The sequence below is a fragment of the Salvelinus alpinus genome, chromosome 12, assembly GCF_045679555.1.
Source record: "Salvelinus alpinus chromosome 12, SLU_Salpinus.1, whole genome shotgun sequence".
Taxonomy (NCBI): domain Eukaryota; kingdom Metazoa; phylum Chordata; class Actinopteri; order Salmoniformes; family Salmonidae; genus Salvelinus; species Salvelinus alpinus.
In genome coordinates this window covers 5,658,944-5,680,041 of record NC_092097.1, presented here as the reverse complement: position 1 = coordinate 5,680,041, position 21,098 = coordinate 5,658,944, and the positions used below count along the sequence as shown (strand labels likewise).

The 21,098-nt window shown below is 42.8% G+C and overlaps 1 protein-coding gene across 1 annotated transcript in view; it reads left to right on the top strand.

Annotated features, from left to right (window-relative positions):
• The window catches only part of LOC139536515 (dnaJ homolog subfamily C member 16-like), a 34,434-nt gene that overhangs the window by 10,811 nt on the left and 2,525 nt on the right, over positions 1 to 21,098 (top strand). Inside the window, exons 6-15 of the mRNA XM_071337076.1 lie at positions 21 to 205; positions 4,366 to 4,470; positions 4,558 to 4,716; positions 4,867 to 4,997; positions 10,667 to 10,844; positions 10,958 to 11,140; positions 11,853 to 11,929; positions 18,483 to 18,563; positions 20,620 to 20,709; positions 20,836 to 21,006. Of these exons, the coding sequence (XP_071193177.1) occupies positions 21 to 205; positions 4,366 to 4,470; positions 4,558 to 4,716; positions 4,867 to 4,997; positions 10,667 to 10,844; positions 10,958 to 11,140; positions 11,853 to 11,929; positions 18,483 to 18,563; positions 20,620 to 20,709; positions 20,836 to 21,006 (1,360 nt within the window). The remainder of the gene's footprint in view (positions 1 to 20; positions 206 to 4,365; positions 4,471 to 4,557; positions 4,717 to 4,866; positions 4,998 to 10,666; positions 10,845 to 10,957; positions 11,141 to 11,852; positions 11,930 to 18,482; positions 18,564 to 20,619; positions 20,710 to 20,835; positions 21,007 to 21,098) is intronic.

Here is a 21,098-nt window from a genome sequence, read left to right as displayed (position 1 = left end):
GAATGGTCTCCATCACTCAGGTGTGGGTATCGGTATTGTTGACATTGGTTACGAGCGTCGCCTAGCCAACCAGCTGGGTGTCCATCGCACGCCATCCATCCTGGGTGTGGTCAATGGTAGAGTGACCGTGTTCCACTACTCCGTGGTCAGAGAACACCTGCGACAGTTTGTAGAAGACTTGCTGCCTCAGAGGCTGGTGGAAAAGGTAGGCCTGCTGTTAACAATATTGCAACGTATCCAGTATGATTTATAGTAATAATAATGGGTGCTAGCGAGCGTGCTAGGTATCAACAGCCAATCTAGTAGAGACTGGAAGCTATAGTAGGCTTTGATTGGTCAATCTTGATGCGATATCGCTGAGAATTCAGCTTTCCCCAACTTTGGTCCCGCCCTATTCACACTCTCTCACCCATGTTCGGATCTCCCAACAGTCTCCTGCCCATTTCACTTCCCTCCATTGAAAATGAATGGCTTTCGATGTTTTATTGCCACCTGTCCTGTTCAGTTAATCCGCACCATTATAATAAATAGTCAGGAACACCTCAGACAGTTTGTAGTGGACCTGCTGCCTCCGAGGCAAACACAGGTCCAAAATAATAGCTTGTAGGGCAACTCCGCCACTTTTCAACCTCACTCATTATCTTCAGCACCAAACCAATGTCTACGTATATGTTTCTATGATCTGTGTTAAAAGAGAAGGTCCTAAAAAATGCTTCTCTGTGACATCACAGGGTAAGGTTAAAAGTAAGGAATATTTTCAGAACCTGCAATGAGTTTTTCTAGTAAGAGGGATGGTAATTTCCTTGCTCCCCACGTCACTGTGAATCTCATAGTGTTTGAAAATAATTATTTAAATGTAACTTTTGATGTGATCGAGTAACTTTTTAACATTGTTTTTTTCTACAAAGCACATACACTACCGTTCAAAAGTTTGCGGTCACTTAGAAATGTTGTTTTTGAAAGAAAAGCAACAAAAAAAAGTCAATTTAAAATGGCATAAAATTGATCAGAAATACAGTGTAGACATTGTTAATGCTGTAAATGACTATTGTAGCTGGAAACGGCTGATTTATAAAGAAAAATGGAATGGAGTAAGTGTACCTAGAAAGCCAGCATCCCGGAGTCGCCTCTTCACTGTTGACGTTGAGACTGGTGTTTTGCGGGTACTCTTTAATGAAGCTGCCAGTTGAGGACTTGTGAGGTGTCCTCACAAGTACATTGAGGACTTCTCTAATGTACTTGTCCTCTTGCTCAGTTGTGCACCGGGGCCCTCCCACTCCTCTTTCTATTCTGGTTAGAGCCAGTTTGCGCTGTTCTGTGAAGGGAGTAGTACACAGCGTTGTACGAGATCTTCAGTTTTTTGGCAATTTCTCGCATGGAATAGCCTTCATTTCTCAGAACAAGAATAGACTGACAAGTTTCAGAAAAGTGCTTTGTTTCTGGCCATTTTTGAGCCTGTAATCGAACCCACAAATGCTGATGCTCCAGATACTCAACTAGTCTAAGGAAGGCCAGTGTTATTTCTTCTTTAATCAGCACTGCAGTTTTCAGCTGTGCTAACATAGCTGACGGTTTTCTAATGGTCAATTAGCCTTTTATAATAAACTTGGATTGGCTAACACAATGTGCCATTGGAACACAGAAGTGATGGTTGCTGATAATGGACCTCTGTATGCCTATGTAGAAATTCCATATATCAGCCGGTTCCAGCTACAATAGTCATTTACAACATTAACAATGTCTACACTGTATTTCTGATCAATTTGATGTTATTTTAATGGACTTTTTTATTTATTTATTTATTTAAAAAACAAGGACATTTCTAAGTGACACCCAAACTTTTGAACGGTAGTGTATATGTGCCATCTTGACATATGTAGACACTGGATTGGTGCTGGAGATAATGAATATGAGGTTGAAAAGGGGCGCAGTTGCTCTTTAATAAGCTACAGTGCTTTTCATTCCAAAGTGATGCAAAGGGATATGTGAATACTTTACTCATATATTGTGTATAATTGCTGCAATTACGCAGTATCTGTAATGCGTATTGTAGGTTTCCTTTTTTTGCACTGCATGTCATAAAATACAGTGCATTATCAAAGTATTCAGACCCTTTGACTTTTTCCACAATTTTTTACGTTACAGCCTTATTCTAAAATGGATTAAATCGTTTTTTTCCCTTTGTCATTATCGTGTATTGTGTGTAGATTGACAAAGTTAAAACAGGTTTTTAGACATTTTTGTAAATGTATTAAACATTTCAAACTGAAATATGACATTTACATAAGTATTCAGACCCTTTACTCAGTACTTTGTTGAAGCACCTTTGGCAGCGATTACAGCCTCAAGGCTTCTTGGGTATAACGCTACAGGCTTGGCACACCTGTATTTGGGGAGTTTCTCCCAATTTTCTCTGCAGATACTCTCAAGGTCTGTCAGGTTGTATGGGGAGCGTTGCTGCACAGCTATTTTCAGGTCTCTCCAGACATGTTCGATCGGGTTCAAGTCCGTGCTCTGGCTGGGACACTCAAGGACATTCAGAGACTTGTCCCGAAGCCACTCCTGCGTTGTCCTGGCTGTGTGCTTAGGGTCGTTGTCCTGTTGGAAGGTGAACATTTGGTCCAGTCTGAGGTTCTGAGCGTTCTGGAACAGGTTTTCATCAAGGATGTTTGTACTTTGCTCTGTTCTTTCCCTCGAGCCTGACTAGTCTCACAGTCCCTGACTCTGGAAAAACATCCCCACAGTATGATGCTTACACCACTGTGCTTCACCATAGGGATGGTGCCAGGTTGCCTCCAGACGTGACGCTTGGCATCTTGTTTCTGATGGTCTGCGAGTCTTTAGGTGCCTTTTAGCAAACTCCAAGTGGGCTGTCATGTGCCTTTTACTGAGGAGTGGCTTCTGTCTGGCCATTCTACCATAAAGGCCTGATTGGTGGAGTGCTGCAGAGATGGTTGTCCTTCTTGAAGGTTCTCACATCTCCACAGAGGAACCTTGGAGCTCTGTCAGTCACCTCCCTGACCAAGGCCCTTCTCCTCTGATTGCTCAGTTTGGCAGCTCTAGAAAGAGTCTTGGTGGTGCCAAACTTCTTCCATTTTTAAGAATGATGGAGGCCAATGTGTTCCTGGGGACCGTCAATGCTGCAGAAATGTTTTGGTACCCTTCCCCAGATCTGTGCCTCGACATAGTCCTGTCTCGAAGCTCTACGGACAATTCCTTCGACCTCATGGCTTAGTTTTTGCTCAGACATGGACTGCCAACTGTGGGACCTTATATAGACAGGTGTGTGCCTTTTGCAAATCATGTCCAGTCAATTTACATTTACATTTAAGTCATTTAGCAGACGCTCTTATCCAGAGCGACTTACAAATTGGTGCATTCACCTTATGATATCCAGTGGAACAACCACTTTACAATAGTGCATCTAACTCTTTTAAGGGGGGGGGGGGGTTAGAAGGATTACTTTATCCTATCCTAGGTATTCCTTAAAGAGGTGGGGTTTCAGGTGTCTCCGGAAGGTGGTGATTGACTCCGCTGACCTGGCGTCGTGAGGGAGTTTGTTCCACCATTGGGGTGCCAGAGCAGCGAACAGTTTTGACTGGGCTGAGCGGGAACTGTACTTCCTCAGAGGTAGGGAGGCGAGCAGGCCAGAGGTGGATGAACGCAGTGCCCTTGTTTGGGTGTAGGGCCTGATCAGAGCCTGAAGGTACGGAGGTGCCGTTCCCCTCACAGCTCCGTAGGCAAGCACCATGGTCTTGTAGCGGATGCGAGCTTCAACTGGAAGCCAGTGGAGAGAGCGGAGGAGCGGGGTGACGTGAGAGAACTTGGGAAAGTTGAACACCAGACGGGCTGCGGCGTTCTGGATGAGTTGTAGGGGTTTAATGGCACAGGCAGGGAGCCCAGCCAACAGCGAGTTGCAGTAATCCAGACGGGAGATGACAAGTGCCTGGATTAGGACCTGCGCCGCTTCCTGCGTGAGGCAGGGTCGTACTCTGCGAATGTTGTAGAGCATGAACCTACAATTGACTTTACCACAGGTAGACTTCAATCAAGTTTTAGAAACATCTCAAGAATGGAAACAGGATGCACCTGGGCTCAATTTCTAGTCTCATAGCAAAGGGTCTGAATACTTATGTAAATACGTTTTTTTAGTTTCTCACTTTGTCGTTATGGGGTATTGTCTGTAGATTGAGAATTTTTATTTATTTAATACATTTTATAACAAGGCTGCAACGTAACAAAATGTGGAAAGAGTCAAGGGGTCAATATACTTTCCGAAGGCACTGTATGAATATATAAAGCATTTTAATCTTTCCTGAACTGAATCAGTTGTTCCATTGATCTTGTTTTATTTTTCTTTGTCAGGTAACAGATAAGAACTATGTGTCCTTCCTGGGCAGCTGGCACGTTGAGAACAATCCTAGCGTGTTGCTGTTTGACCAAGTGCCTGCAGTGCCCCTGCTCTACAAGGTAACAAACACCGAGTGTGTCTGTGGGAAATGGTTATCTATCCAGTCATCAGTCCAACAGCTTACCCTTCTCTCTCCCTCTCTCCAGCTCACAGCGTTTGCCTTTAAGGACTATGTGCGGTTTGGTTACGTGGACCAGGGACTGACGGAGACGTCCAGGCTACTGCGTCAGTTCAACATCAACAGCTATGCTCCCACAATGCTGCTGTTCAAGGAGAACACTGAGCAACCTGCTGATATTATACAGGTAAACTCATGGACCAGTATTAAGATGGTTGCATGCGCTGGATCTAGAGGACTTATTCTGTTTTTGGTGTCAGAGATGAAGGGGTCAGAACCACAAGACTGCCAGTTGAATAACCTGATCATTACTCTCTCTCTCTACCCACCCCTTCAGGCTAAAGGGATGAAGAGACAGATCATGGAGGAGTTTGTGTCCAACAACAAGTACCTGTGTGTCCCTCGGTTGGTCAACCAGCATCTGTTCGATGAGCTCTGCCCCATCAAGCAGTTCCACCGACGCAGGAAGTAAGAACCAACTAAATCTGGCCACTGATCTTAAAGGTCCAATGCTGCCGTTTCTATCGCCACATCAAAAATAATTTCTGGATAACAATTTAGTACCTTACTTTGATTTCTATTAAAATAGTCAAAAATAAACAAAAAAAGCTTCTTAGCAAAGTGCAATTTCTCAACCAAGAATTTTGATAGGACTATCTGGGAGTAGTCTGAGTGGGGACGGGGAAACTGAAAACTAGCTGTTATTCGCGGAGAGGTTTGGAACTCTCTTTCTTATTGGGCTGTTAATTAACTTATGGCCCAAAACGCCATCCCTTCAAAACAGAGTGAAATTTCAGGATGTCTTTTCAAACAGCTCTCACACTGAAAGGGTATTATCATTTTATTAAATTTCACAGTATTATTCCAACCTCACTGTGGAAATATACAATACAATATTGTTAAGGGAATTATTTTCCCAAGGTTCATAAACTGAACTTCAATTAAACACTCTGTCTGTAGCCAAGAGTTTGTAAGGTTCTGGTTGAAATGAAACAGAGGCCAGTCACAATAGTCAGAATGTTTATTCCCGAGAGCTCTGCCAATCATACCATGCACATAGGTATATATACCTCACATTTCGTCTTAAATGTCCCTCCTCTCTGACAATGCTGTTTTACAAGTTTATTCCAACACATATATTGCTTATCTTATGCTGCAACATGTTACACAATCTACTGCAAGCCCAACGATTTCTCCCCTCCCCGGGTGGGGACGACACATCTTTCCTGTTGTTAGTTTCACTGTGGTCACAAGTTGTCTGTTAACACTTCCTCTTTGCCTATGTATAAACATTCTTCATCAGACAGGGTAGAATTAGTTAGTTACGGTCATATCATTACTTTTAAATGTATACATCATTTAGTCATTATACATAAAATTCATAACAAATATACAGTTTATTTGGTACATCACCCTGTTCACAAATGGTTCCCTCCTAGAAACAGTGAGTCACGTGGCCGTGGCTTGCTATATAAAGCAGGCAGACTGGCATCGAGGCATTCAGTTACTGTTCGATTGAATGTTAGAATGGGCAAAAGGAGTGCCCTAAGAGACATTGAGAATGTATGATTGTCGGGGCCAGGCGCGCCGGATGTAGTATCTCGGTAACGGCCGGCCTCCTGGGCTTTTCACGCACGACAGTGTCCAGGGTTTACCAAGAATGATGCAACAACAAAAAAATAAACACGCAGTCCTGTGGGTGAAAACAGCTTGTTGATGAGAGGTCAAAGGAGAATGGCAAGAATTGTGCAAGCTAACAGGAAAATAACTGCGTAGTAAAACAGTGACGTGCAGAACGGCATCTATTGCAGCAGACGACCACACTGGGTACCACTCCTATCAGCTAAAAACAAGAAGTGTCTCCAGTGGGCATGCAATCACCAACACTGGTCAATTGAGGAGTGGAAAAACATTGCCTGGTTCGACAAATCCTGGTTCCTGTTGCGTAATGCTGATGGCAGAGTCAGGATTTGGTGTAAGCAGCATGAGGCCATGGCCCCATCCAGCCTGGTGTCAATGGTGTAATGTTGTGGGGAATGTTTCCGTGACACACACGTTCGGTCCCTTGATTAACAATTGAGCAACGTTTGAACGCCACACCATGTAGAATCCACGCCCCGGATAATTCAGGCTGTTCTGGAGGAAAAGAAAGGTCCTACCCAGTAGTGTATGAGTGTACCTAATAAACTTAAGAAAGAAAATCCGATTTTTGACTGCACTAGGCTTTAATATCCACACTGGTACCACTTAGAACATGCCTGGGCAAATATTTTCTGTGGAGGGCCACATTAGAATATATTCTTGCCATCGCGGGCCAGGATCATATAACAGGATTATACATCATGTGTATGACTTTGTTGACAGATATCTCTTCTGTAAATCACGTCCAGATATGCCACTTATTTAACTTTAACATGCACAGAAATAAACCACGTCCATATTTTCCTTTCTGTAGGTATTTTCATTATTAATCATGCAATGAACTACACGGAGGGGAAAGTCTGATGGGCATTGACTAGAGCAGTAAAGTCAGGTATAGTTTCGTCGCTATGCGCAGGATTGGTGAGAGTCAGTAAGAGAGGATCTGTGCCTCTACTTGTTATATTTCATCACTGAAGATGTCTGTTCACAATACATAGGTTGACCCAAACAGTACAAACATGTTCTGAGCATGACTCCTAATCTTTGGAAAGTTTTGTTCATCGAGAGATCCATAGAACCTCGTCAGTGACATTGTTTTGAGTAGTTCTCCAATCACTGCATCAGACTGAAGATCGATAAGCTCAAGTTCCAGGTCAGTGGGAGCGTTATCCACGTTGAAGGTGAAAGGAGGGGAAACCAACAGCATGTCATTTTCCATTACTTGAAATCCTCAATACAACAGGAAAACTGACCTTTCAAAGCACCAAGCAGCGATGTATACTTCTCCCGCTGGTCATTTTGATAGGGAACAGACTAGTAGTGTCAGAAGGTGGGTGAGATTGTTGGCTTCTACTTGGCGGGTCAGGAGGATAAATTTTCCCCTGAAGGCTTTGACAAGGCTGTATATCTGATGTGGAAAAAGGCTCTTCTGTTGTGGTTTGGAATTCAGTTCATTCATGAGGGCCATGATGTCCACGGTGAAGGCAAAATCAGCCAACCATTCTTTATCTTGCAGTTGAGGGGAATCCACATATTTTCCTTTCATTTGCAAAAACTCAGCAATCTCCGACTTCAGGTCCCACACCCTTATTAAGCACCTTCCCCAAACTCAGTCATCTCACGTTTGTGTGGTAGGGGAGATCTGCATGACCCGACTCTTCCAACAGTGTGACAAACTGCCTGTGGTTTAAAGATTTTGCTCTTATGAAGTTGACCACTTTAGTGACTGTATCCACATGGCTCATTTTCAGAACGCATTTACAGAGCACCTCCTGATGAATAATGCAATGCAGGAAATACTTTTCTGATCTGAGTTCAGCTCTGGTACTTGATCTTGTATCCTTTTCAAAAGGCCAACGTTTTTTTCCTGTTGAGTTTTCTCACCCATCAGTGGTCACACTGGGTAACTTTTCACAACTCAGTCCCAGCTTTGCCACACACGTATTAACCACCTGCAATCAATTGTTCCCTGTGGTTGTGCTCTTCATTGACTGCACTGAAGCAAGCTCCTCTGTAATTTCAAAGTCTGTGGTTATGCCTCGTAAGAATATCAACAACTGTGCCATGTCACGTGCCTCACTGCTCTCGTCCAGGGCCAAGGAGAAATAGGTCAAATCCTTTACCTTGTCTTTCAACTGTTCAAATCAAGTTTTATTAGTCACTTGTGCCGAATACAACAGGTGTAGACCTTGCAGTGAAATGCTTACTTATGAGCCCCTAACCAACAATGCAGTACAAATAAGAAATGAAGGTAACAAATAATTAAAGAGCAGCAGTAAAATAACAACAGTGAGACTATATACAGGGGGGTACCGGTACAGAGTCAATGTGCGGGGGCACCGGTTAGTCGAGGTAATTGAGGTACATGTAGGTAGAGTTATTAAAGTGACTATGCATAGATAACAGAGTAGCAGTTGTGTAAGAGGGGGGGGAAATGCAAATAGTCTGGGTAGCTATTTGATTAGATGCTCAGGAGTCTTATGGCTTGGGGGTAGAAGCTGTTTAGAAGCCTCTTGGACCTAAACTAGGCGCTCCGGTACCGCTTGCTGTGCGGTAGCAGAGAGAACAGTCTATGACTAGGGTGGCTGGAGTCTTTGACAATTTTTAGATCCTTCCTCTGACACCGCCTGGTATAGAGGTCTTGGATGGCAGGAAGCTTTGCCCCAGTAATGTACGTTGCCGTACGCACTACCCTCTGTAGTGCTTTGCGGTCGGAGGCCGAGCAGTTGCCATACCAGGCAGTGATGCAACCAAGTCAGGACGTTTTCGATGGTGCAGTTGTAGAACCTTTTGAGGATCTGAGGACCCATGCCAATCTTTTCAGTCTCCTGGGGGGGAATAGGTTTTGTCGTGCCCTCTTCACGACTGTCTTGGTGTGCTTGGTTTGTTGGTGATGTGGACGCCAAGGAACTTGAAGCGCTCAACCTGCTCCACTACAGCCCGTTGATGAGAATTGGGGTGTGCTCAGTATTTTCCCTGTAGTCCACAATCATCTCCTTTGTCTTGATCACGTTGAGGGAGAGGTTGTTGTTGTCTTGGCACCACACGGCCAGGTCTCTGACCTCCTCATTATAGGCTGTCTCGTCATTGTCTGTGATCAGGCCTACCGCTGTTGACATCGGCCAACTTAATGATGGTGTTGGATTCATGCCTAGCCTTGCAGTCATGAGTGAACAGGGAGTACAGGAGGAGACTGAGCACGCACCCCTGAGGGGCACCTGTGTTGAGGATCAGCGGGGCGGATGTGTTCTTACCTACCCTTACCACCTGGGGGCGGCCTGTCAGGAAATCCAGGATCCAGTTGCAGAGGGAGGTGTTTCATCCCAGGGTCCTTTAGCTTATTGATGAGCTTTTGGAACTGTTGTTCCATATTCTCTGTGACGTCCTCAACACGCTGTTCGCTGTTCGCCTTGACAGGGAAACATTTTCAAACAGCTCTTTCTTGTCGGGGCAAAAAAAATCTAAATTAAACATTCTTTAATGAATCCACCCTCAGAATGGCTTGCAATATTTAGCAATTTTGTGGGACAGTACATAGCTAGCTCTCGCAATTCTGTTTGCTGAATGCAGTTTTGTAAAAAGTCCTTGCTGCTTTTGCAAATGAGAAAGCAACTCTTTCGATGCACTTGCCCTCTGCTCAGAAGACCCATTCCTATATTTCTCTGCATGCTTCATCTAGAAGTGTCAGGACAAGTTGTAGTCTTTCAAGACAGTGATGCTCTCTTTGCACACTAAGCACACAGCTTTCCCTGATACCTCAATGAAGAAATATGTCAATGTCCACTCTTGCTGGAACACCCTACATTCATTGTCTACTTTCCTTTTCTTTGAAAAAGTTCATTTTTGCGCAATTTCTAGCTAGCTACTATTTGTAACTGTGACGTGTGTGTCAGCCTGTCAGTCACTGACGGTCCTTGTGCAGTTGTTATTTATACGTGCCTTCAAAATAAATGTCCCACAAGCCATGGGAGTTAAATCATTACACAAAGGTGAGTATTCATTGGGCTTTTAATTTGAATGACAAATACTTTTTTCAAAACTTTACTATCGCAAATTCTTTGATCTGAGCAGGATTCCACGGGCTGCATTGAATCAGGTCGCGGGCCGCATATGGCCCAAGGGCCATCCTTTGCCCAGGCCTGACTTAGAATGAACTCATGTTTCTTAATTCTAAGTGGTATGCTAATGTGGACAGAGCTCGCCTCTGCACATATCAGATGATTTCTATGTAACTTTTTTTGTGGTTCCTGAGATGTTCAACACTTCTATACGTGTTGTGAGATCTTATCTTTGCAGTGTGACTGCAATAAAGACTCTCGGATATACTGTATATCTGCGTCGGGATAATCCTAAGAATGAAGTATTGTATTGGCATGCATTCTGAGTTATAAGTGTTATGCTTGTGTGGTTATTGGAACAAAGCAGAAAGACCCGTTTCTGATCCTTAAGGAAAATAAAGTGAATCTTCTTCCTTCTTTTCTCTCTCACTCACTCAGGTACTGTGTGCTGCTGATCACTGGTGAGGAGCCAGGGTTTGTCCCTGGTAACCAGGCCTTCCTGACCTTCGCCTCGTCCAACACTAAAGACGTCCTGCGCTTCACATATGTCTACCAGAGACAGCAACAACCACTGTGTCAGGCCTTGCTCCACAACCAGGCCCCACTGTTCGCACAGGTAATAAACACATGCTTTGCTTACAATACACACCCACACAAATGGGCAATAAGGTATATCGTATCGTACAGTACGCACACATTATGCGCTCGTGTTTGATTGCACCATGACAGGTGGTGATACTGGAGAGGCGGAGCCCGGGAGGTAAGGCTGTGTACCGGTCTGTGATTGGTGGATGGAACGGCAGTGACGATGATAAGACCCGCCTCCACGAGCAGCTGGAGCTCCTGCAGAGAGACCCCTCCTACCTGAGCTATGACGCCACGCTACCTGAACTAAACAATGAATTGGCCCCCGTAAGTCTCACACTCACTCACACACCTGGTACACACACACACACCTGCCTACCTGAGCTACAGGTAACTGCCAAAATAAAGGAAACACCAACATAGTGTCTTAATAGGGCGTTGGGCCACTACGAGCCAGAACAGCTTCAATGCACCTTGGCATAGACGCTACAAGTGTCTGGAACTTTATTGGAGGGATGCGATACCCATTCTTCCACGAGAAGTTAGATAATTTGGTGTTTTTGTTGATCGAGGTAGAAAACGCTGTCTCGGGCGTCCCTCCAGAATCTCCCATAAGTGTTCAATTGGATTGAGATCTGGTGACTGAGACGGCCATGGCACATGGTTTACATCGTTTCATGCTCATCAAACCATTCAGTGACCTTGTGCCCCGTGGATGGGCGCATTGTCATCCTATGGGGGCATAGCCATGGTAGCCAAAATAATGGTTTGCCCAGAATTTGTATACATGACCCTAAGCATGATGGGATATAATTGCTTATTTAACTCAGGAACCACACGTGTGAAAGCACCTGCTTTCAATATACTGTGTACCTTTTTACTCAAGTGTTTCCATTATTTTGGCAGTTACCTGTATGATGCTACACTGCCTGAACTAAACAACGAACTGACCCATGTGAGACATGTGAGACATGACATGAACTACGACGGCACTCTACCTGATCTAAACAGCAATTTCTCTCTTCTTCCCCAACTCTAGATGTTTCTGATTCAGTGGATCAATGCAGCTTACGATTATTTCCTTCAAATCTATGATGACCTTCTCTTCTCCAACTGGTAAGATAATTCTGTATTTGATCCGTTTTCAATTGGGTTAGGTCAGCGGTTCCAAAAACGAGGGGATGTGACCCCATACGGCGTTGCTTGATATGAAAATGGGTTCACGGGAAAATGTCCAAAAGCCTGATGAAATTTTAAAATATATATATATATTTAATATTGTCTTTGTATCTCAAAGTCATTGTAATGTGGTTAACCTTAGAAATCCCCCCCCCCCAATTTTTTTTATTCAAATCTAAAAGACATAATTCAACCACTGAGAGAGCACCCTTAGATCATGGGAAAAGGCGGCACATGAATCATCCCCACAGTGAATGGCTAGGCGTGCTACGCTGCTGCAAAATTGACTGTTTTCTTATACCACTATCCTCAGTTCGGTGGCTACTACATTAATTTAAGCCGAGGCAACTCACCAGCACAAAAGCAGAAATCGTGCTCGAAAATATGATGAAACCTACCTCACTAGCAAAATAATAGTAGAGAGAATTATTTATTTCAGCTTTTATTTCTTTCATCACATTCCCAGTGGATCAGAAGTTTACATACACTCAATTAGTATTTGGTAGCATTGCCTTTAAATTGTTTAACTTGGGTCAAACGTTTCGTGTAGCTTCCCACAATAAGTTGGGTGAATTTTGGCCCATTCCTCCTAACAGAGCTGTTGTAACTTAGTCAGATTTGTAGGCCTCCTTGCTCGCACACGTCATTTCAGTTCTGCCCAACATTTTTCTATAGGATTGAGGTCAGGGCTTTGTGATGGCCCCTCCAATACCTTGACATTGTTGTCCTTAAGCCATTTTGCCACAACTTTGGATGTATGGTTCGGGTCATTGTCCATTTGGAAGACCCATTTGCAACCAAGCTTTAACTTCCTGGCTGATGTCTTGAGATGTTGCTTCAATATATCCACATCATTTTCCTTCTCATGATGCCATCTATTTTGTGAAGTGCACCAGTCCCTCCTGCAGCAAAGCACCCCCACAGCATGATGCTGCCCCCCCCCGTGCTTCACGGTTGGGATGGTGTTCTTCGGCTTGCAAGCTTCCCCTTTTTCCTTTTATACTTGCGTACTATTTTTTGTACAGATGAACGTGGTACCTTCAGGCGTTTGGAAATTGCTCCCAAGTATGAACCAGACTTGTCGAGGTCTACAATTTTTTTCTGAGGTCTTGGCTGATTTCTTTAGATTTTCCCATGATGTCAAGCAAAGAGGCACTGAGTTTGAAGGTAGGCCTTGAAATACATCCACAGGTACACCTCCAATTGACTGAAATGATGTCAATTAGCCTATCAGAAGCTTCTAAAGCCAAGACATAATTTTCTGGAATTTTCCAAGCTGTTTTAAGGCACAGTCAACTTAGTGTATGTAAACTTCTGACCCACTGGAATTGTAATTAACTGATATAATCTGTCTGTAAACAATTGTTGGAAAATATGACTTGTGTCATGCACAAAGTAGATGTTCTAACCGACATGCCAAAACTAGAGTTTGTTAACAAGACATTTGAAGTAGTTGAAAAACATTGAATCCAACCTAAGTGTATGTAAACTTCCGACTTCAACTGTAACCTACTGCATATTAGAACGTGTAGCCCTAGTCGATGCTGTTGGTTTATTGATTATGCAGGGCGGCTTACAGTTAGCTTACAATTGTAGTGAATTTGTGTATGATTTTGAATAGCCTAGTAATCAGAATTTTTGTAATATTTTCATAATCAATAGGCTGACATTACGTTTTAGCTACAGAATATCTCACCGCCATGCGTTTCCAACTCCTCTCTTTTATTCCTTTCTCAAACGGCGCAGAGGGTCTGTCAACAGTTTAGTGAAATGTGCTTTGTTGTGCAAAACATGTTACTATCGATGTTCCCGAACAGATTTTTTACTTGGTTTCCCAAATTAAGCACTGGGTAGCGGCAGGAACAAGGTTGGAGAGCCCGTGGCATATGGCGTTTGGGCGGTAATATCACCTGTCGTACAGCGAGCGCGTGCTCCTCAAAGCGGTTGACGCATGGAGTGAAATAAATGGTCTATTTATTTCTCAGCTGCTTATATTATCCACAGCTCAGCTATAAAACCCAAGTAGCCCATCGAGCATCATTGGAAAACGGACAGTCAGAAAAGCCCGCGGCCTTCGTTCGCTATTTGAGTGCATACAGATGACATGTATTTTGTTCCTACCAATTTGATAACGGGCCATTTATAAATCTAGACTAGTTTGACATACTAGTAAAGACGAAATTCAATTGAGAATAGTCTGATGGGTGAAAATATCATCACTTGATGAGAGAACTGCCGTGCAGCCTGAGGCGAGCAACCGAGCTCCCCCCCGACTTTCTCAAATCATCAATAGCGTATAGTCGCATCATGCAGCTGTGGTGGAATATTCGAATCACGTGAGCGAGACTTTGTCATTTCTTCAAACAATCATCTTGATTTAATATAAATTATTGCAATAATGAAACCGGCGACCGCACACTCCGAAGTGTGTGTTGCCGAGTGCTTAAAATCATACATATAGTATACAGGGTCTTTTTACACAGCGGACCTCAAAATGCTTTAATCACGGCTGCACCCTACCCCCATGCAGATTGGGCACCATAAACCATTCTGGGGGGGGGGGTTATTTTACTACTCTAAGTTTCCCATGAGCAAGGATGAGAGCCAACGATGACAGCCAACACTGAAATGTTTGTTCTATTCCTTCAGGCTATCTCGGGTCACACACACCACATCTTATCTATGAACGCGAGCTTAGTCCAATCAGAGACATATGTCTCACATGCACCACTAATCACAGAATGGGATGTGGCTGTAAAGTTTATCACCAAGCCATCACTTAATCATTTGCCAATCCAAGCTTCAAAGTCTCCTCTCAGTTCAATCAGAACGAAGAGAGAGAGTTCTATGAAAGCTACTCCATTGCATGAAAACAACCATGAATTAAAACGGTATCATAACATAATATTGTAATTTTGCTACCACACAGCCCATATGTGTTTTGATGTCTAAGGCATTCTAAGGTTTGTATCATTCGCAAACCAATGTTCCCTCAAACAACCAATGCTGAGTGCAAACTGGAACGTTGTGAAAATTCCAGCATGCATTTGCTGTCAACACTGAGGCTGTACCCACTTTAAGTTAGTTTTAACAGTGGCCAAGAAGGCTACTGTGGCTTTTTGATCATAATCTAGGCCTACCAGAGTGGCCTACCATCAAAAACAATGTAGAAAATGCATCCCATAACATTTTAACTTGGCTGTACTATCATTCAGCATACAGCAGCAGCCAATGTGTGGTGCTCAATGTAGGCCTATATTCCATGAGACTTTTGAAAACAACAAGCAGGACTTGACATTTACCTATTTATCTACTTGTCCTTCAGACAAGGTGACTGAACATGTTGTTTGACGCAAGAAACGACTTTACAAAATAAAATGCATAATTATTCCAATACCATTATTACAGAGAATCAGACAAATTATGCTACCCTCTGCCTATTGGCTACTTAGCTTATTCAAGCCTGTCTCAAAATACAACATTGCCCCTTTAAGACAAAAAAATCTCTTTACCTGACTCGCTTTTCAAAGATGTCTAGAAATCTACACCTTTTGTGCTCTTGTAGGAAGCAATCACTCCCCTATTGCTGACTACAAATTATCTATAACTGGGCTAATAACTCTTAGCTGGCAAAGGATATGAACAAAATGTGCACACATGGCTACATTTAGCTCTTGCTTTGATCTAAAAACAAGTGCATCTATTCATGACCACAGCTGTGAACACAGTCCAGTTCAAAGTAAATGACACCATATATGCCTATTGCTTATTTGCATATAGGCAAATAGATTGGTTATGAATTCTTTTTTGTTATGCCACACTGGTCTGTGTAGAGTACGGCCTGAGTCGTGTGCAATAGAATCCTACTCCGATGCGTTCTGCCAACAACAAAATATCTTGCGTAGTTCGTTTTGTTTTGGTATGTTGCATTGAAACTGGATAATAATGCGTTCAATCGATAACATTTATATTAACTGACAGGGAAAACTCTAGAAAGTTGAGTTCAATCTCGTGCTTCTCTCCATGGGCTATATTTCTTCTGCACTCTGCTCTGTAGTCCCTGGAAGCTGCGCTGCAGTCTCGGGGCTCCTGCGTGTCCACGCAAGTGCGCAGCTTAGAGGGAACATTGTTCACAACTAAGTTGCCAAAAAACTCTAAATCTAGCTTACAGGACCAAATGTTCACTTTTACACTCAACATAGTCACTTCATATGCGGTCTTGCTCCAGAATGGGGGGAAATATCCTTTCTATTTTAGTCAACTAAGTTCAATTATATTCTTCTTATAAAAAAATCATATGAAATAATGGCATGGGACTTATAAGCATGCAGTGCATTTGAAAAGTATTCAGACCCCTTGACTTTTCAGTTTTCCCACATTTTGTTACGTTACAGCCTTTTTCTAAAATTGATGAAATAGTTTTTTCCCCCTCGTCAATCTACACACAATATCCCATAATGACAAAGCAAATAATTTTTGGGGTCATTTTTGCAAATTTATAAATTGAAATATCACATTTACATAAGTATTCAGACCCTTTACTCAGTACTTTGTTGAAGCACCTTTGGCAGCGATTACAGCCTCGAGTCTTCTTGGGTATGACGCTATAAGCTTGGCACACCTGTATTTGGGGAGTTTCTCCCATTCTACTCTGCAGATCCTCTCAAGCTCTGTTAGGTTGGATGGGGAGTGTCGCACAGCTAGTTTCAGGTCTCACCAGAGATGTTTGATCGGGTTCCAGTCCGGGCTCTGGCTGGGCCATTCAAGGACATTTAGAGACTTGTCCCGAAGCCAATACTGTGTTGTCTTGGCTGTGTGCTTAGGGTCGTTGTCCTGTTAGAAGGTGAACCTTCGCCCCAGTCTGAGATCCTGAGTGCTCTGGAGCAGGTTTTCATCAAGGATCTTTCTGTACTTTTTCTCAGTTCATCTTTCCCTCGATCCTGACTAGTTCCCCAGTCCCTGCCGCTGAAAAACATCCCGACAGCATGATTCTGCCACCACCGTGCTTCACCGTAGGGATAGCGGGCTGTCATGTGCCTTTTACTGAGGAATGGCTTCCGCCTGGCCACTACCATAAAGGCCTGATTTGGTGCAGTGCTTCAGAGATGGTTGTCCTTGTGGAAGTTTCTCCCATCTCCACATAGGAACTCTATAGCTCTGTCAGATTGACCATGGGGTTCTTGGTCACCTCCTTGACCAAGGCCTTTCTCCCCCGATTGCTCAGTTTGGCCATGCGGACAGTTTTACTAAGAGTCTTGGTGGTTCCAAACTTCTTCCATTTAAAAATGATTGAGGCCACTGTTCTAGGGGACCTGCAATGCTGCAGAAATGTTTTGGTACCCTTCCCCAGATCTGTGCTTCGACACAATCCTGTCTCGGAGCTCTACGGACAATTTCTTCAACCTCATGGCTTGGTTATTGGTCTGACATGCACTGTCGACTGTGGGACCTTGTATAGACAAGTGTGTGCCTTTCCAAATCATGTCCAATCAATTGAATTTACCACAGGTGGACTCCAATCAAGTCGTAGAAACATCTCAAGGATGATCAATGGAAACAGGATGCACAAGAGCTCAATTTCGAGTCTCATAACAGGGTCTGAATTATTATGTAAATAAGTGATTTAAATAGTTTTATTTTTATACGTTTGAAAAAATATATAACCTGTTTTCGCTTCATCATTATGGGGTATTGTGTAGATTGATGAGGGAAAAAATACATGTAATCCATTTTAAAATAAGGCTGTTAGGTAACTGTGGAAAAAGTCAAGGGGTCTGAGTACTTTCAAAGTGCACTGGTATCTTGTTAGCTAAATGAACAAACGTACAGCCTATGGCATGGAGTTTAGCCAGATAATATACAGTAGGCCAACTCCATATTCTGTTCTTCTGAAATACATTTTCTTATCATATTGTTTCTTTAGACCTGGCTAAAAATAAATAATGGATTTATTGTGATGGTGTACAGTATATTAAATTGATTTATGAGGCTTTTTAAATGTAGATGTTCCAAAGGCGCACATCAGCCCAGCGGCTTGAATGCAGCTTGTATGCGTGGAGGCCTCGATATGCTCAACATTTTTTATGTTAATTAACGGCCAATTACAGCGAGACCGGCAGACTTTTGCATGACAGTAACTGGCTGACACACTTTTATGACCTCCACAGCCCTAGTCATAGCCGCAAATGAAAAGTATGAGAGTGAGTGAGTTGAGGAGACGGTCAGAAATACTGACAATGTTGTGCAGTTGACTGCCATAGCCCAAAATAAAAAAAGTTAACATTGGCTATTGATTATAGTTTTTTTTCACATGGTTGGTGTTGTGGGCCAAAAAAAAGTTTATCTACCCCTGGGTTAGATGGTAATTGACATAATTCTGCAACACATTTATTAAACCTTTTGTTGGTGTTTTATGGTAGAAAAAAATTGACAACGGAAGTATCATAGATTTATAGTATGTCATCTAAACGTGTTGATGTTTATCTTCTAGGCGAGAGATGATGCCCATCCTGTCTCTCATCTTTTCTGCTCTGTTCATCCTCTTTGGTACTGTCATCATCCAGGCCTTCAGGTGAGCATGGGAGCCTCCGCCTCTGGGGCTGGGACTCAAAGTTAGTTTACGTACCGTAGGCCTGCTAACTTGCCTAAATATGTAAGTATATATATGAAAAATAAGCTTGATATAGTCATGGTCTAATTGACTCAACCAAAAACACATATACAGTACCAGTCAAAAGTTTGGACACACCTGCTTATTCCAGGGTTTTTCTTTATTTTGACTATTTTCTACATTGTAGAATAATAGTGAGGACATAAAAACAATGAAATAACACATGGAATCATGTAGTAACCCAAAAAAGTGTTAAACAAATCAAAATATATTTTATATTTGAGATTCTTCAAAGTAGCTACCCTTTGCCTTGAGGACAGCTTTGCACACTCTTGGCATTCTCTCAACCAGCTCCATGAGGTAGTCACCTGGAATGCATTTCAATTGACAGGTGTGCCTTGTTAAAAGTTCATTTGTGGAATTTCTTTCCTTAATGCGTTTGAGCCAATCAGTGTTGTGATAAGGTTGGGTGGTATACAGAAGATTGCCCTATTTGGTAAAAGACCAAGTCCATATTATGGCAAGAACAGGTCAAATAATCAAAGAAACAACAGTCCATCATTACTTTAAGACATGAAGGTCAGTCAATCCAGAACATTTCAAGAACTTTGAACGTTTCTTGAAGTGCAGTCGCAAAACCATCAAGCTTTATCTATGATGAAACTGGCTCTCATGAGGACCGCCACAGGAAAGGAAGACCCAGAGTTACCTCTGCTGCAGAGGATAAGTTCATTAGAGTTAACTGCACATCAGATTGCAGCCCAAATAAATGCTTCACAGAGTTCAAGTAACAGACACATCTCAACATCAACTGTTCAGAGGAGACTGTGAATCAGGCCTTCATGGTCGAATTGCTGCAAAGAAACCACTACTAATGGACACCAGTAAGAAGAGACTTGCTTGGGCCAAGAAACACAAGCAATGGACATTAGACCAGTGGAAATCTGTCATTTGGTCTGATGAGTCCAAATTTAAGATTTTTGGTTCCAACCGCCGTGTCTTTGTGAGACGCAGGTGAATGGATGCTTCTCGCATGTGTGGTTTCCACCGTGAAGCATGGAGGAGGAAGTGTGATGGTGTGGGTGCTTTGCTGGTGACACTGTCTAGAATTTATTTTGAATTCAAGGCACACATAACCAATATGGCTAACACAGCATTCTGAAGCGATGCGCCATCCTATCTTGTTTGCGCTTAGTGGGACTATCATTTTGTTTTTCAACAGGACAATGACCCAAAACACACCTCCAGGTTGTGTAAGGGCTATTTGTCCAGGAAGGAGAGTGATGCATCAGATGACCCAGCCTCCACAATCACCCGACCTCAACCCAATTGAGATGGTTTGGGATGAGTTAGACCGCAGAGGTAAGGAAACAAGTGCTCATGATATGTGGGAACTCCTTCAAGACTGTTGGAAAAGCATTCTTCATGAAGCTCGTTGAGGGAATGCCAAGCCTGTGCCAAGCTGTCCTCAAGGCAAAAGGTGGCTCCTTTGAAGAATCTCACATATGAAATATGTTTTGATTTATCTGACACCTTTTTGATTACTACATGATTCCGTATGTGTTATTTCATAGTTTTGATGTCTTCATTATTATTCTACAATGTAGAAAATAGCAAAAATAAAAACCCTCGAATGAGTAGGTGTGTCCAAACTTGACTGTAATTATATCTAAGTTTAGCTTTTTTTGTGAACCAGAAAATCAATAGCCAACTCATTAATTCTTCTTTGTAGTATACCCTCTGGTGTATGCTTCCACAAAAGGCTCCACAAGCCCGGCATATATTCTGTTATCAGGATTTGTTGAGACGGTATTTACAATAGAAACATGTAGAATCACATTTGTCTTTCTGAAATATACTTGGAAAGCCCATGATGCTGCATATTTTTATGTTAGGAGAGTTAACTCAACCTTAAACATTGACTTTTCAGTCAGTGTCAGTAGTCGAATGATAAGTCATATGTCTTCTGATAGCAGACAGACATGCAGCTGTTCTCTCACCGTTTCTTCATCACTAGTGACTCGGGTGAAGAGAAGCCTCCCCAAAAACCAAAGCCAAAGAACCCACCAAAGACTGACGACTCACCTGGTAGAGCCAATACCTCCAGGTAACAATAAAATAAGTGTGTGAGAATGTGGGGAGGCGTGTGTGCGTGCATGCATGCGCAAGGATATTGCTCTTCAGTAACATGAGTATTCACACTCTTTTCCCCTCTCTCTCTCCACCCTACCAGTCGTCCTCCTAAGAAGGACTTTGTGGAGGTGACGGAGCTGACAAACATCACCTACATCAGTAACTTGGTCAAGCTGAGACCTGGTCACATCAACGTGGTCCTAGTCCTCACTGACGCTTCCAAGAATGCTCTGCTCAGGAAGTACGCCAAAGAGGTCTTCTCTTTCTCCGGGTAAGATGCAATACACTGCTTAGCCTCTCTTGCAAAATATATATTTTTTGTAATATATAAATGAGTGAGACAAACATGTATAAATAAAGGTT